The 17,357-nt window shown below is 38.6% G+C and overlaps 2 protein-coding genes across 4 annotated transcripts; one reads left to right on the top strand and one right to left on the bottom strand.

Moving 5' to 3' along the window:
• Window positions 1–1,761: 1,761 nt before the first annotated feature.
• LOC125193589 (transcription factor MYB73-like) lies at window positions 1,762–2,825 on the top strand. Its single transcript, XM_048091420.1, has one exon. The coding sequence runs from the start codon at window positions 1,892–1,894 to the stop codon at window positions 2,663–2,665; it is 774 nt and encodes a 257-aa protein (XP_047947377.1). The 5' UTR covers window positions 1,762–1,891; the 3' UTR covers window positions 2,666–2,825.
• Window positions 2,826–5,052: 2,227 nt separating this feature from the next.
• On the bottom strand, window positions 5,053–8,710 carry LOC125193588 (protein MRG1-like). Of its 3 annotated transcripts, XM_048091417.2 has the most exons (10): window positions 8,501–8,710; window positions 8,204–8,257; window positions 8,019–8,032; window positions 7,429–7,574; window positions 6,915–6,955; window positions 6,677–6,781; window positions 6,497–6,576; window positions 6,006–6,175; window positions 5,761–5,845; window positions 5,053–5,285 (listed from the first exon to the last, which is right to left on the bottom strand). In XM_048091417.2, exons 1-10 carry the CDS (start codon window positions 8,678–8,680, stop codon window positions 5,195–5,197), a joined length of 966 nt encoding a protein of 321 aa, XP_047947374.1. In that variant the 5' UTR covers window positions 8,681–8,710; the 3' UTR covers window positions 5,053–5,194. The 3 variants fall into 3 exon arrangements, with proteins under 3 accessions (XP_047947374.1, XP_088912399.1, XP_088912398.1); XM_089056273.1 differs by lacking the exon at window positions 7,429–7,574 and having other exon boundaries at window positions 8,223–8,257; XM_089056272.1 differs by lacking the exon at window positions 8,019–8,032 and having other exon boundaries at window positions 8,223–8,257.
• Between the last annotated feature and the right edge of the window lie 8,647 nt (window positions 8,711–17,357).

Genomic DNA, 17,357 nt, shown 5'->3' with positions numbered 1-17,357 from the left:
TTCGTTCTCATCAATATCATCTCATACTTTATTTTCTAAACTTAACACACAAAATAAAATTGTATTAAATCTCATACTACCTAAAAAAAGTGTCTTCCTTGGAATGGGGAGAGTAATAGTATTTTTCTAAATACATCCCCTTTTTATAAATGAAAAAATCATGACAAAAATTTGTCGATACAATTTTGGGGAAGACTCATTAAGTGAATGATAACTATCAACTTTTGACAAAAATATCAAATTAAAATAATAAATTTAAGAAGCAAATAACGAAATTTAACTGATTAATTAGCCCCAACTAGCCCCAACACTATCAAACAATTTATCTTTATCATAATTTTTTTTACTCAAATCCTTTATAATCTATTTAAATCAACACTCATCAAAACTAAATTGACATCTCTACCACTGAATACTTTACTTTCTTTTTTGTGCCATGGGAGAGTAAGAGGGCGTCCTGAAAAAAAAGCATATATATATATATATATAAAACAAATAAAAAGCTAAACGTAAACTGTTACATTTGACTTATAGTTGAGTTGCATTTTTTAAAAATTGTTCTTTGTAATTAGTATTATTTTTTATAGGATGGAAAAATGGCAACAATTTCATCTCTCTACTTTCTGTTTATATTTGTATATTTTTATTCATTTGAAGTCGTTAAACATTCATTTCCTAATTTTAATTAGGTCCAAGGTTAAGGCTAAACTCGTGAGTAAATTAAGAATGAAAAGGAGCAGTAGTAGGAGAAGAGAGAGAGCGGCACGTGGAGAGGGACACAGTGGGCGTTAGGTTGTGTCAGGCTGGACAGCCTGGCTTCCGCCACACTACTCTTCCTTTCTCTTTCACTCTCTATTTTGTCGTTTCTCTTCTCTCCCAACAAAATGAAAAATAATGGTGTCCAGCCTGGCCTCAGTCAAACCTCGACTTATATTAACTTCCAAAACGGTCGGTGATTTGACACCCCTTCTTCTTTTTTTATTCATCATCAACTTACCCTTGCTTTCACAAAACGTGGTCAGCTAGGTTCCGACGACTCCCCCTCTAGCTGACGCGTGTCCTCTCCCAGCTGTAACTACCTTTCCCCTTCTATAATTTCCACACTCACTCCCTTAATCTATATAAGATCCTTATCAATGTTTGTATTCAAATTTCAGTCTTAATCACCATCACTTTTACCTACATTATTTTAATCTTCCCATATATTTCGAGGATAATCGTCGTTCAAAACTATAAAATACTTTATATATAAGCGATGCTAGGTAATAATATGTCGAAAATGTGACTATAAATAATAAGTGAATGTTAAAAAAAACATGTCTTAATCTCCACTGTAATTCATAATCAAATTAAATACAAGTGCCCCAAAAAATAGTCCTATTTGTATTTTAATTTGTTTGCAAAATTAATTCTCTTTTACTTGAATTATTTTTTCTAAAAGTCATGTTAATTTAAAAATACTTATACAATAAGAAAGTAAAATGATAAGTACAAAACACACAATCCGATGCACAAACGAGCCGCGTCTCGTCGCCGGATTGTTATTAATAATAAATCAAATTCCATAAATCAAGGTTTTCTTTGGCGTTTATCTTTTTAAAATTTGGTTTAACGGCGGTTAACATTATCTCATTAATAAAAGTAAAAAAAAAAAAAGAGTGATAATAGTAATAATTAATAGTAGAACAAATATTTAATCTTTCCCACGCGTCATCCCTATCTTCCTTTCCCCTCACTATAAATACCATTTCTCCTTTCACTTCTCTCATGACATAAGCGAGGCTTTGCCTCTGTTACACTCTCCTCTCACACACAATAAAACTGTATCTCTATTCTCAAATCTGTATCTACATCTTCAATTTTTGGGGAATTTCAAATACAGAGAAGAGAAATGGATCGGATCAAAGGCCCGTGGAGCCCCGAGGAGGACGATCTGCTGCAGAGACTGGTGGAGAAGCACGGCGCCAGAAATTGGTCGCTCATCAGCAAATCAATCCCCGGCAGATCGGGGAAATCGTGCCGGCTGCGGTGGTGCAACCAGTTGTCGCCGCAGGTGGAGCACCGCGCCTTCACGGCGGAGGAGGACGACACCATAATCAAGGCGCACGCCAAATTCGGGAACAAATGGGCGACCATAGCCCGATTCCTCTCGGGTCGGACCGACAACGCCATCAAAAACCACTGGAACTCGACGCTCAAGCGCAAGTGCTTCTCCATGCCGGAGGAGCTCGCTGAATTCGATCCGGAGGCTCAACACCGCCACAAGCGATCCGCCAGCTCCGGCCCGATCTGCTCCGGATTCTGCTTCAACCCGGGCAGCCCGTCCGGGTCGGACGATTCGGGTCATTCCACTCACCATGTGTACCGGCCCGTGGCCCGACCCGCACATATCGTAACCTCTCTCAGTTTATCCTTGCCCGGAACCGATCCCGTACCCGAACCGGTGGCGGATCCGGATCCGAATCCGGTTAGTCAGGTTCAATCGGCGGTGGAGAAGCAGTTTTTCAGCGCGGAATTTCTGGGGGTGATGCAGGAGATAGTGAGGAAGGAGGTGAGGAATTACATGGCGGGGATGGAGATGGGGCAGAAGGGGATGTGTTTGCAGAGTGATGCGGCGATGGTTAATGGCGTGATTAAGCGGATGGGGATGAGCAATGTTGATTGATTTGAATCGGAAAGGAAAGGAGGGAAAATGTTGTTAATTTCGATGTTTTTAGGTTTTGAATAATTTGGGGATAAATGTACAGACGATGAGGAAGAAGAGAAAGAAAATCAAAGAAAAAGAGTAGAGCCTTGAACGTGATGGGCTTCTCATGTTTTACTTATTGATCTTCCTTAATTACTTAATTAATTGAAACCCAAGTAACTAACACACTCATGTATCTTCAAAGACTAATCCAACTGTTTTGCTTGATACAAGGCTATGTCCAACTCACAGTTAATTGGCTTGAAAGATGGACCGAGTCTTGAATTATCAAGATCGAAGTTCAACTTATTATGGATCGACTCTGTGACTTCATATAAGCATAACCTTTCAATTGTTTTTATATTCATAGGGAAAAGAGAATTTAGAAATCAAAAATCAAACTAGTCCTAAAGTTGTTGGGAATTTTTGAATATCTTTTATTAATATATTTGAAAATTTAAAAATAAATAAAATATCCAGATTGCAGACACGGTCTTTGGCTCTAAGAATGTGAAATCTTGCTTTGGGCAGGCACCAAGCACATCCATGTGCCCTTGGCGGCAAAGATGTTTTAGGACTAAATTTTTGAGTAATTAAGTCTTTATTAGGGTGGAAGTTCAAATCATAACAGTAAGTTTTTAAAACAATATTATTAATATTTATGTTTTAGCTGGACTTTATAAGAACAAATACAACACGCCCCCAAATAAGTTGGAAGTTCAAATTTACACCGTAATATTTAAAGAAATAATGTCACTATATTTTTCTCCATTGCACTCGAAAAATAATTTCATTTTTTATTTTAGTTCGTCCTAAAAAAATAAGTCTTGAGAATTTTTTTATATGAAATTTTTTTTAGCATATATTTTTTTTATCCTTTTCTCTTGCTTATCCACTTTTTTCTTTTCTTCTTGTACTTCACTAATTATATATTAGAAACTCGTGTTAGCAAATTAACTATTTTTTATGGACGAATGAAATAGTAGTATTAGTAGGTACAATTAAGGTGACTTTATTAGAAGAATGCACGAAAATATGAGTTAGTCCGGTGGGAAAAAACTCTCAAATCCACGTACAATTTCGACAGCCTACTAAACTAGACTGTTTGGTCGACCCAATCAATATTCAAACATAATTAATTCCCTTATTTTTTTCTATACGTTTGAATTCAACTCGCCTTGAATTCTAAACCTACGCTAGCCGTTAGCACCCATGATTAGGGGTGTCAAAATGGATATCGGGTATTGGATACCCGATATCCAAACCCGAAATATCAGGTTATTGGATAGCCGATATCTGATTTTTTGGATTTCGGAATCGGGTTCGGGTATAGGATTTTTGGATTATTGGATATCGGGTAATCCGATACCCGATCGGATATACCCAAATTACCCGATTTTCTAATTTTATTTTAAATTTAAAATATTATTTTATTTATTCTACTATTTTAAAAATTAAATAATTAAATTTTAGTAGTTTTTTTTTCTCATAACTTCGAACTACTTCAAGTTTGTGTATCAAAATTCAAACTATAATTAAAAAAATAAAAAATAAAAATTCAAAATTGAGACTGGATATCCGGTTTTTCGGGACTGGATACCCAAGTCGGGTATTCGGGTACCCGAAATAAATTTCGAATCGAATATCGGGTATTAGATTTTGAAAAAAAAATTCGGATCGGGTATCTGCAGGTACCCGATTTGATAGGCCATGATTATTAAGTAGTATGATTTACTCTATTGGCATTGTTCATTTTTTCCATTCCATATTACCCCTAAATTCAGTGGTACTTTATTTCATGTTTAACTTGAAAGGAAGCCACTGAGTCTTTTTAACATGGCATCAATTGTGCATTAATTTCAACGGTTTCGTCTCTAAATTGGTTGAGAAGTTCCACACAGCACAATTGTGAAATTCGCCACAAATGGAAGAAATTACGATTGAGAAAAAGGAGAACATAATGTAGATGTGTTGAAAATGAAGTAGGCTAATAGGATTATTTCCAGAAGACAAAATAAATGCAAATATACTCCATTGAAAAGGAAACATTGGGAAGATCATTGATCAACAGCTAGAAACCAATAATTAAATTATATTAAATTTTTAAAAAATGATTTCAACTTTTAAAAAAACATATAAATCAGGCTTTTTAAGCCCAGTCGCAGCAGCACCTGCTGATTGGGCGAAGATTGGACCGGCCCGTGGTGTGCTTTTACACTCTGTAGAGTGTAACCACACCGGGCTCTTCGACCTCCAACGCAGTTCAATTCAGCATGCACACTCAATGTAGTGCGTAAATGTTATGCATCGCTGTTGCTCATAGGATGTGTGGGTGGGGAGAGGGGATATGTTGCAAGACAAGCATATGATAGACAAGAGACATAATCATTTAAAATAGAAGGCAACAATTAGAGAGCTATACAACAGGGTGGTACATAAATAGCAAGGTGTGCATCTTTAGATCCCACATGCTTTCCTTACAACAGCTATTACCTCTGTCCACATTCTTCAATTTTCTTTGTCCTTCACCGCATTATCAATGCCATCCACCTTCTCATAATTCGAGTCGAAGAACTCACGTTGATTGCTCTGGAGGAACCTGCTTCGCAACACAAACAATTCTAGTTTATGTTACAAACATAACCTAAACACAGATGCGCTAAGAAGCACATTCATGCCAGCCGCAAGAATATATCAAGTGTAAAATCTCCTACAGTTGGTCAATGCATACCTTGAATCGAAACGACAAAAATCTTCAGTTTGATGGTTATGCAACAAACAACATATCCTATGTGCATTCTTGCATTTATATATTAACACTAAACATAACATGGATCTCAGATCTTTCAAGACACCTTGATAGCAATCAGATTATCTCTTTAGCTGAATAACTATGAACCTAATTTTTCGAGGTCAATTAGACAAATATATTAAGGTCAGAGACCGAGGTTCGATCCCTACATCCTCCCACCCCCGACTCATAGAAATATAAACAGAGACAAAATCATGTTATGACTGCAGGTTATGTACGGAAGAACAAGTTATTCCAAGCTTAAAATACAAGATCGTAAGACCTGAGGAATTCCAGCAATCTTTGCTGCAGCTCTGACAGTGTCTCCATTTCAATATGCACACATGAGAGCATCTCAGGTAGTTTAACTGTAGTGAGAAACATTGTTTATGTAAGAGCAACAAACCAAGAACAAAACTTTACATTTCAGAATGAAATTTCAAACAATTAACACAATTTCATTTGAGAAACATATTTAGGGAAGTTTTCTTAAATCAGATTATCCAGATAAGTAGAGTCCAGTCTAACCAAAGAGTCTTAACAAATGTTCAGCTCCATATACACCCGAAGGAGAGACATTATCAGCAATCACTTCTTTGTACTGCTGTCGTTCTTCTTTGTAGAGGAGCATTGCAGGTAATGCTTTGTCGAAGTAACAGCGCAGTCCATCTACAATCTCTTTAACAGTCTCCACTATCCTTCACTCACCAAAATCACAAAAACTGTTAATTTAGAATCTACCTTGAGTGGCGTCACCAGAAACTAGTATTAGTAGACTGTAAAACCACTTCATTTTATTCGGATATGATGTCCATAAACAGGAAGTTTGATTATTTTGATGCCAAGTGCAACATGTAATAGATGTCACTGATTTCAGAATATAAAGTTAATTTGAAAGAAAAATAATTGGGTGTGTATAGATTATAATAGCGAAAAAGCACAAATTACAACATAGATTAGGTGGACAAATCCCCTACACATGATATTGCAAAAAAACAAGATATGGAATATGGGCTTACTTGCCATCTTTCTTCACCTGGTAATCCAAATACTTGTTCAGTATCTCACATGCACTAGGATTGCGCGGAAGTTTGACTAGCTGCATAAAAGGGTTTACAGTTGAAAAGCATTTCCAACTGGCATATATTAACTAGCATACAAGGAAAAATAGATTCCATAATATTTGCAGCACAATTTACCTGGCCAAGATGAGTTATAGACTCATGATCGTCAACCAGTTGTTTCTTCAAAATAGATGGAATTTGGAGATTTACATGTTTTTCTGATGGAACAAAACTCTCCTCCTACCAAGCAAAACAACATACAACTTCACTGAACCCTTCAACTAACTAAAACCAAAAGCTTACTCACTGTAACACAAAATTAACACTAACCAACTAGTTATCAAGTCGTATTATACATACAACCAATTTGTACCTTTTTGACAGTTTCATGTTTCCGCTTCCTGCCTCTGACCCCTGTGATCGCATAGCAATCAAGATTTCAGCGCTGAGTTTGTAAACATAATTTGGATTTGAAATTTCATTGTGCCGATGGAAAGGAGAAACCATCTTAACACACATTTATTGGCCTTAGAAATAAGGTACAAATTGGTTAATCCTGGATATAGAAAGGATAGATATAACAATCATGTAATTCATGATTTCAAATGGAGTGAGCACGGAAGAAAGACTCTGAACTGCTTAACACGGAAGAAAGACTCATAACTTTAAGGCCTCCCTGCTTTAGTTGTCAATCAGTCGTTTCATTGGGAAGTTTAACTTGCTAATGATCCACTAAATGACATGTGAAGCTAAATTCTTTAGTTGGAGAAAACATATACTACTGTATTAAGTGCTAGATTTGATGTCAAGGATATCAAATATGTTAATTAAAACACAGATGTCGCAAGCAAATAATTAGCCATTAGAAAGAGCGGCAACAAGCCAACCAGTAGAACTTTTAATTTTATCAAGTGATGGACGCCCAAGCTTCGTATTCTTCTCCAGAGAATGCTTTGCCTTTAAATCCTCTTTCTTTTGAATATTCGCCTCAGTATGTTTTAGCATGTCTTCGACACCCTTCCATTCATCCCAACTGTAGTGTTGCAAAGGAAAAGTTGAGTAACACCCACGAATTCCAATCAAGAGTCAATAGATTCAGAAAACAATACACAGACACTTGGAATATTGATCTAGAGAAATAGTAGTAACTTCCAAATGCGCCGTGTTTTCCTCAAATGCATCAAGCTTCCGAGAAAGCAAAGCATCGAAAGATTATCAGTACAGAGACTAATTTGGAAGCATATGATAACTTGGACAGTCGGAAGTAAAATGCACTTATGATCAACACGAGTTTGCTGAAAAAGCCTGTGCTAATCGAGAGTGAAAAGCAATAATTCACCAAAAGGATAGTTTAATGAAACAAAAATCCCAAATTCCCAAACTTCACGAAATAAATTACTACTAGTCTTCAATGGATACATTAGTCGGAATCCAGAAAATTCAGGTCATCGGAATGTAAGAGATTACGTGCACTCACGTTTTTTTCCATCCCTGGACAATTAAAACATAAGGAACACACAGTTAAACCTTGCAAAATATTAGCCAATAAAACTGCCCAAACATGTTGACCATATCAAAATATGCATCTGAATTGTAACTCATTTTTAGAGTGCAAAAGAAATAGCTAAACAGCTGAAGCAGAAATTAGACGAATATACTTACAGGATAATGAACATAATACCTCCATCCCCCAGAGCACGATTCAACTCTTTGCACCTTGTGAAGCATAACGCACACAATAGAAGGAATTAGGTAATCAATTACTGAAAATCATCCACTGAAGCAAATACAGTACTCCATATAGGAATCAAAGTTGTAGTATCATCCAGTAGAAATCAAATTGGGGATAAAATCTCGAAAAAGTGTATTTGATGAATACTAAGAGACAATTAAAAGAAAAGGCTTTGATTTGAATAATGTAGTTAGGGTTTTGAGTGAAGAAATGAAGAAGGATAATACCTTGGCGTCGTAGAGGCAGGGGCCGTGAAAAGCGAGGACGCGTTCACCTTCTTGGAAAGGGCTTGAATCAACGGCTTCGTCTCTCATCGGGCTATCGGTGACGCTGCTGGTGGTGCCACCTCCGTCGTCGCAGCCGCCGGAGATTGGCGTGGAGCTTTCTATAGCTCCTGAGCTGCTCATTTTTTTTAATTATGTCACAACAGTATTTTGTGATTATATTTATGGAATGTATTAATTATTTATTTGTGTCGGGTGGGAATCAGGAATGAGCACCACCAGCGTAATCAAATTATTATTATTATTATTATTATTATTATTATTATTATTATTATTATTATTATTAGAGTAAACGTCAAAAATTATCCTAAACATATCGCCGAAATACGAATTTGGTCCAAAACAGTCAACACCCGAAATGATATTTTGACCTAATTAATAGTACATGATTATTTTTAAAAAAAAGGGAATTGCAAAATAGACTTGCATCTCTCTCCTCTCCCTCCTTTGTCCAAATCGGTGGTGAAGTGCGATCTGGGAGTAGTGGATCGATTTGGTGGAGCGCGGGGGGGAAGATGTGGGTGGTTGGTTCTGATGTCAGAATTTCTAGAGACGACCAGCTTGACATATTGGTGAGATTTGACATACCTTGATGCAACCCATATTTCTTGCTTATTAGAGCATCTCCAATGCAAACAAATAGGCCAGCCATAGGCCAGTCACTCTCTCTCCCTGCCACATCAGCAACACTAAAAATCCACCTGCCACATCAGATTTAGGCCAGTCATAGGCCAGCCGCAATAAAAATAATTCAAAATATACTATATTTACGGAATTAAAATTACGATTAAATTACGGATTAAATTTACGACATAGATACGGAAAATGTAATTCATTTCATTCAAAAAAGTACAAAGATTTAAAAAAAATACATGATTTTTTTTTTTAAAAAAGGGCTTCCACACACGAGCCCCGCCACTCTCTACTCCTCGTCGCCATCGCCGCCGTCCTCGTCGTCGCCGCCGTCGCTGCCGCCACCCGGGGTATCTGACCCCACGTCGGAACCCCCCATTTGTGCCCTCGCGGTATCCAAATCAACCCGCATGCTCTCGAGCATTGAGTGAAGAAACATCTTCTCCGTGGGGTCAGTGGCGTTCTTCCACTCTTGGACGACCTTGTACATCTGCTCCCGCGTTTTGTTACGCGAATAGAGAGTGTACTCGAGTGGGGCGGGTGGGAGGGCGGCGGACTGGACCTCATGGGGCGATAGGGGGGATCCTCCCCTCGCAGCCCGTTGCGCCCACTTCTGTCCAACCGAGCGAGGGCGACTAGCAAATGAAGGAGGGGATGGAAACTCCTCAGCATCCGGGGGGGAGGTCGTGGGATCCGCCGCTGCTGCCGCTGTAGTCGCCGGTATAGTTCAGCCTCTGCTTCTTCGGCCACCCAGCGTCGCACCCCGCACGGAACTTCTCCGAGTCCTTCAACAACACATAGCACTCCCAGAAGTGGAACTCCTTGTACTTCCCCGCCAAGGGGAACTGACTCTCGGCTATCCTCCGGGCGTCCTCCTCATTCTGCCCACTAGTGAGCTGACGGAGGGCGTTGGCGTACAACGCCGAAAAACGGCCGACCGCGGCCCTGATGCGCTCCCACGCCTTCCGGACCTCCTCCCTGCTGAAATCCTTCCCGTGCGGGCAGTGCCGCCTGTAGGCAGCTCTAATCTTCGCCCACATGTTGACGACCCGCTGGTTGTTCGCAACCAGCGGATCGTCGCACACCTCCAACCACCCCCTGGCCATCCCGGCGTACTCATCCTCCGTCCACTTCCTCCGGCCGGGGGTGTCGTCAACAACGGGCTGCGACGACTCGCCGACCGCCTTGGCCTTCCCCCTCGTCTTCTTCTTCTTCGCCACGGCCGCCCCGCTGGAACGGGAGTGTCCGGATCGCCGAGATCGATCCCCATGTCATGCAATGACAAAAGGTCATCGCCAGTGAACTGCGTCTCCACTGGGGTCGACGTGTGAGACGAAGCGGTCAAAAAATCCAGAGAGGGACGATAAACCGTGTCCCCCCCCCGGTGACCCCTGCATCCCGGGATGCATACCCATCATCTGCTGCTGCATCTGGGGCATACCTCCCCACCCCTGCCCCCGCTGGCCTGTCCGCCGTCCGGCATACCCCACGGCATGTTCCCACCCCCTGGCGCTCCGGCCATCATCCCCATCAGCTGATTCCAAGGGACGTTAAACCCTGGGCCCATCTGCCCGCCCATCTGGCCCCATCCAGATCCCACGGGTACCGTGGGAGTCTTAGATCCACTCGTCGCTGGACTGAACTCGTTGTTGTGATCCATCGCTCGATGATGCTCTTGTACAGAAAGTTAGAGAGAGAGAAAACTCGTTAAAACAAGTGGTGCAAATGAAAATGAAACTAAAATCGCGTTTATATAGGTTTAAAAAAAAATCAAAAATCAAAAATCAAAAATCAAAATTCGGCGCTGGCCGATCGGGCCGCCACAATGGCGGCCAGCGCATCGGCCAGCGCCACGCCAAAAATTTGGCCGATTTCTCGCTCGCCTACTCCAATGGTTCGGCTAGCCGACCGGCTAGCGGCGCGAATCAGCTAGCCGGCATTGGAGATGCTCTTATGACGCTTCGTGTGTTTTTGGAAACATCAAACAAGCTTCCCAAATGCATTCTAATCTATATGTAGTTCATCCAACAATCAATTCACTCATTCTCCGTCACACCAATCATCTGATTCATATCATATGATTGACATGGGTGACATAATCAAGTTTTTTTTTTTTTTTTTTTTTATACACTGTAAGATGACTAAGATGACACATTACTTAACCGGCACGGGGTTTTAGGAGTTATTGGTTAAAGTGTTTAATTGAAGAGAGAGAAGATGAGTGTAAGTATTAAAGTAGAGAGATAAAGAAAGATGACTATTTTAATAGGAGTGAGAAAAAGTGGTTGAGTGTATTAATTAGAGAGAAAAAGTTACCAAAAAAGGAAATGTGTCATCTTAGTTGGGACAAACTAAAAAGGAAAACGTGTCATCTTAAACGGGACGGAGGGAGTAGTAATTATATGCAAAATATATATCATTGCGATAAAATACTTTCACAAAATATGTTCCATGTCGACACCACCACTGCAAAGCATCTAACACAACAAACAAATACAAGGATTGATAAGATGATTCACACTTATCACACACCAATTATAAAATCAATTATTAATATCTTTTTCTATTTTAGCTTATAAGTAGATCTTATAGCTTCAAATAGTATTTCTAATGCATAATTACTTTAAAATCCCTCTCCCGATTAACAAAACTTCATCACCACAAAATTATGTAGAAACAAACATGTTGAATTTCAACAAACAGTGCAATATACTTAAAACTCATATAGGGTACCTAATTCCTCATGTTTGTAAGATTCACAATTGTGTTAATGATATATGATCATCAATGAAAAATAATTCAGTCGATTCAACCAACTTTTCTCAAATCAAATTCTATATATCTAACTTGCCTTTTTTCTAGGAGCCAACAACACAAGAAATATTGGATTCGATCTCCCAATTACTCACATGTTAAGATTTGAACTTCAATATTTCTTTGACGAAAAAGAGAAGAAAAGAAATTAAAAAAATCAGTTCCCACTCGTCGTTGCCGCACTTATTGATCATTTACATGCAACTCGAAATTATAAAATAATAAAATAGAACAAGTGTTTAGGGCATTTAATGGGATTAGTGGAGAATCCAAAATATAATTCTAAGATGGGCGCATAGTAAATAGATTAAATTAGTTGGAAGTCTAATATGAACAAACGGTAGAGGTAGACGACTTTTTTTTAACTCTCAAGGAGTAAGAAAAAATTGATCTTCTTGGTACACAAAATCCACATGTCCTTTACACGAAATCAAACAACAAAGATAATGCTAGTTCTCATCTCCAAAATATTACACCATGAGTTTATACAATAGAGAACTCGTTTATTCTATAAAATCATATGAATTGATCAAAGCTAGTTTCATTTACTGGGTCACTATGAGTCTATGACCCTCTTAAAGGCCGATATTCTCGTTGCCTTGTTGGTCATAGGATCACAACCACGTTGGTCGAGGTTGACTTTTTTACCAGGCTATGGATACTGCTCATTTGATTTATAAACCTCGCACCAATTATATTATGAAATTTATTTGAGACGCTAGAATCCATAACAATAGATGTCGTTAAATGCCAACGTCCTCGTCGGTTATGATCACCTAACTCATGACAAGCCCTTTTCCATACACACCACAAATGTTACAATCAAATGGAGTACGAGAATTTATCATAAAACACTAGTTTACCAAGATAGAGAGAGTTCATTTAGTCTTTAAACTCCACGTCAACTTCCTTACATCATTGACGCGGGATTAAAATTCACATCCAATTACGAAATATGAATTTCAATAGCTGAGGTTTATCAAAAAAATTTAAAATTGTAATTGGACACTACTATAATAAATTTGTGTGATTTAATGGAAGGTCTTTTCCAACTTGAGAATGATTAATGCATAATTAAAATGGTGTCATGTTGTTACGTGTGCAAGGACGAAACTTTAATACTACTAATATTTTAGTGGAAGTCGCAAATGGATTCTCACTTTGAAATACTACTACTTTATGTTGTTGATACAAGTTAAATTGGACTTTGTATATCAATCCACATTCAAAATTTGACTTGCATCATGCATGATTCTATATTTCTCTATATATCACCATCACAAAAGTTACGTCAAACTAGACAACCCCTTTTTCAAAACGAAAAAAATTAAACAATTACGGTCAAAATTCACAACGCATGCAAGGAAATTCTACACTATAAATGCTTCATTCGATCATATATGGATGCACTATTACAAATCCCCTCATAATCTAAGTCTACGGTAACATCACTTATAAAATCACCCGAGTTTATTACTAAAAGATTTTATTAGTAATGTCGAAAACTCTCACATTCCTCGCTCTTCTCCTTCTTCTCTCTTCTGCCATCTCCTGCGACGCTCGTCCCCTGGGAGCCTCTGAACCTAAAAGTGTCATCGAGAGGGAGATAGCGAAGGTTTTGGATGTTCTAAACATTAAAAGTGGAGGGCTAAGAAATAATGGATATGCTTTAACTCTTGAAGGAATCAAGAAATCTGGTCCTAGCCCAGGAGCTGGAAACTAGTTACTAAATTGCTTCACCTTCTTAGATTTTCTCAATCCATATAGCTGGATTTAACAAATATTGAGTTCATTCATTCTTTTTAGGGCACAAACACATATTTCCCATTCCTTATTCTTTAATTTATGTACCACTTGTTTGATTCTTTGTTGTGTTTATTTCTTTCAATTGTGTATCCTATATTGATCTAAATATATAAATTGATATTGTCCCAATTAAATCTTGAGTACTAGTATTTTATAATTATTGTGTTCGATGCTACATATAATAATTATAGAAGATATTAATCGTATCAACGAGAACAAATATGCGACAAAGAATGGCAATCCTGACTATAATAATTTTGATTTCGAAAAAAAGTATACATTAATTAAATTATCCTAGTTTGTACGCATCCAATAAACTAGAAATTAATTATTCATGTCATATACAATTCCGACATGTTATTATTTAGTTCTACTTCTACCATTGTATACATTCAATCTACGAGTCGTTGTGAACAATATACTTATAAAACAGATGATTTTAGTCTAAATTGTCAATCACTCACTACGTTAGGCTTTATCATATTTATTTATTTAAAAATGTCTCGTTTGGGTTTTAGGAAAGAACAGATTAAATTGACTGGATTGCCCACTTACTTTAACATCATAAGGGTCATGAACTCATATCCAATTCTCTAATACTCCACGGACCACTATCTATAATTCATTTACACATAAAAAAATATTATTAAACATAATGTGTTTTAATATAAAATTAGCAAATTAACATAGTAATAAAAAGAAAACATAATTGGAATATTATTTATAACAACTTCAAATTTTAATTTATTTTAAAAAATAAGATTGGTCCTTGAAAGTGCATAAAGTTGTTCAATGTGAAGCTATCTCCAATTTTGTTACTATTTTATAATAATAGTTTATTTTTCAATTGAAAATATGTGATATTTGGATACTAAATTATGAAAATTCGTGATGGCGTATCAATTGTTATGAACCGCATTTGTGGACCTAGAGCATTAGAGCATCTCCAGTGGCGGCTAGTCCACCGGCTAGTCGATTCGCGTCGCTAGCCGGTTGGCTAGTCGAACTATTGAAATCGGTCAGCGCTAAATCGGCGAGAAAATAGGCGAGAGCACGCCGATTTGCGAGCGCTGGCCGATGCGCTCGCCGTCGTGCCGATCGGCCAGCGCTATTTTTTTATTATTTTTTTTTAATTTTTGAAAAACTATATAAACGCGATTTTAGTTTCATTTTCATTTGCACCACTTGTTTTAACGAGTTTTCTCTCTCTCTAAATTTCTGTACAAAAGCAACATCGAGCGATAAGTAACGCGGGTGGTAGCAGTGGTGGTAGTTGTAGTAGTGGTGGAGATGCTGAGGAGTACGAACGGCGGATGAACGAGGCTATGGAGGCCTATATGAACCGCGAGATAGAGCGGTACATGCGAAGGGTCGAACAGCAGACGGTGCCTCGCCCTCCACCCGTTGTCCACCGCCGAGCAGTGATTGATCAGGATCACGTAGCTGCACATCAGCAGCTATATGACGACTACTTCGCTCCGGACCCGCGGTTTCCCGCAAACATGTTCAGGCGGCGTTTTAGAATGCGCAGGGAGTTGTTTATGCGTATCGTTGACGCTTTGAAGCGTCGATATCTGTATTTTCGCTTCAGGCACGATGCGTCTGGCAGACTCGGCCACACCCTATTCAAAAGTGCACGACGACAATCAGGCAGTTGGCCTACGGAGGTGCGGCAGACATGTGGGATGAGTACCTCCACATCGGTGAGTCGACAGCCCTGGAATGTCTGATTTATTTCTGTCAGGGCGTGATTGAAATATTCCGTGATCAGTACCTTCGAAGCCCTACCCCCCAAGATTGTCAGGATCTGATGCAGATGCACGGGCAGCAGCATGGGTTCCCCAGGATGTTAGGCAACATAGATTGTATGCATTGGGAGTAGAAGAACTGTCCGACTGCCTGGAAGGGGGCCTACACGACCGGCTACAAGTCAAAGAATCCCACGATGATCCTCGAGGCCGTAGCTGATTACCGGCTGTGGATCTGACATGCGTATTTTAGGGTAACCGGGTCGAACAACGACCTCAACGTCCTCAACTCGTCGCCCCTCTTCAACGAGCAGTGTCTGGGCATCGGTCCGGCTGTCTCATTTGTGGCCAACGCAACCGGCATGATATGGGCTACTACTTGGCGGATGGTATATACCCTAGGTGGCCAGTTTTTGTGAAGACGATCAGGCACGCAAGTGATGACAAGAAGGCCTACTTTGCGGAACGGCAGGAGTCGGCGCGCAAGGACGTAGAGCGCGCATTTGGTGTGCTCCAGTGTCGATGGGCAGCAATCAAGGGTCCAACGCGTTTGTGTGATGTCGGCTGCATTGGTGATATAATGTACGCCTGCATTATCTTGCACAACATGATCGTCGAAGACGAAGGCGTACAACTGACTAATTGGGCCAATGACGATGAAGCCGATCCAAGCCACGGTGTGGCCACCCCTAACGTACGACGCGGGGTACCTCACGATGAAGCCGGCCGCCTCCAGGCACATGCCGACATGCGCCAAGTGAATGCTTATATTCAACTCCAAAAGGATATAATTGAAGAGTTGTGGGCACGGAAGACTGCACGGCGATAGTTTTTTTTATTATTATGTATTTTTATCTATGTCTCTTTTTTTTATTTAAATGAAATGAATTAATTTTTCCGTATATGTCTCGTAAATTTAATTCCGTAATTTATCGTAAATTTAATTCCGTAAAATGTAGTTGTTTTTTATTTATTTTTATTGCGGCTAGCCTGTGGCTGGCCTTAGGCTAGCCTATTTGCTTAAAATGATAATGTGGCAGGTGAATTTTTAGTGCTGACGACGTGGCAAGGAGAGAGAGTGGCTAGCCTGTGACTGACCTAAAGCCATTGGAGATGCTCTTACTAACATAAATTTTCAAATAATATGTCCTTCAGTCACTCCTTAAATCAGGTTTTAATAATTTATTGGTTTTATACAAAATACTTAAAACTATATTTTACTGATTTTGTTCTACTAGGGGAGTGATCAATTGCTAACGAATTGACAATCCCGAACTAAGACTAAATCTTAGCCATTAGATTAGAAGTTCTAGTGGTTGAAATAATACCACCTGAATTATATTTTTAATTAAGAAAATTAATAAATAAAATTAGAGGGTACTAATGTCAATTCCATCTTATTAAAATCATCTTAAAACTTTAAATTTATTTAACTCTCTCAATTTAAATTATTTTTTCGCAAAAAATATATCAAATTAAAGATAATTTTATAAGGATTCCAACGAGATCTCAATTGCATATGTTCCGACGACGTTCAGATGATGAAATTTGATATTTTTTTATTTTAGTTTTCGTAAATATTGATAACCGGATTTTTCTCAACAAATACATAAAAAAATCTCAATAAAACCATGTAAAAATCTCAATAAAAGCATGTAAAAATCTCAATAAATATGTGTTATATTTTCTTGTACTAGTGTTTGATATTTTTATGTCATATTGTTGATATTTGTAATACACTATGTTGATATAAAAAAAACATTCACGAAAATTATCATATGATAACATAATGGCGATAT

The sequence above is a fragment of the Salvia hispanica genome, chromosome 4 (assembly GCF_029641045.1).
Source record: "Salvia hispanica isolate PSC_SH4W2 chromosome 4, Shi_PSC_v1, whole genome shotgun sequence".
NCBI classification, from domain to species: Eukaryota; Viridiplantae; Streptophyta; class Magnoliopsida; order Lamiales; family Lamiaceae; genus Salvia; species Salvia hispanica.
Note: the sequence above shows the minus strand (reverse complement) of the source record. Positions and strands in the feature narration are given on the sequence as shown.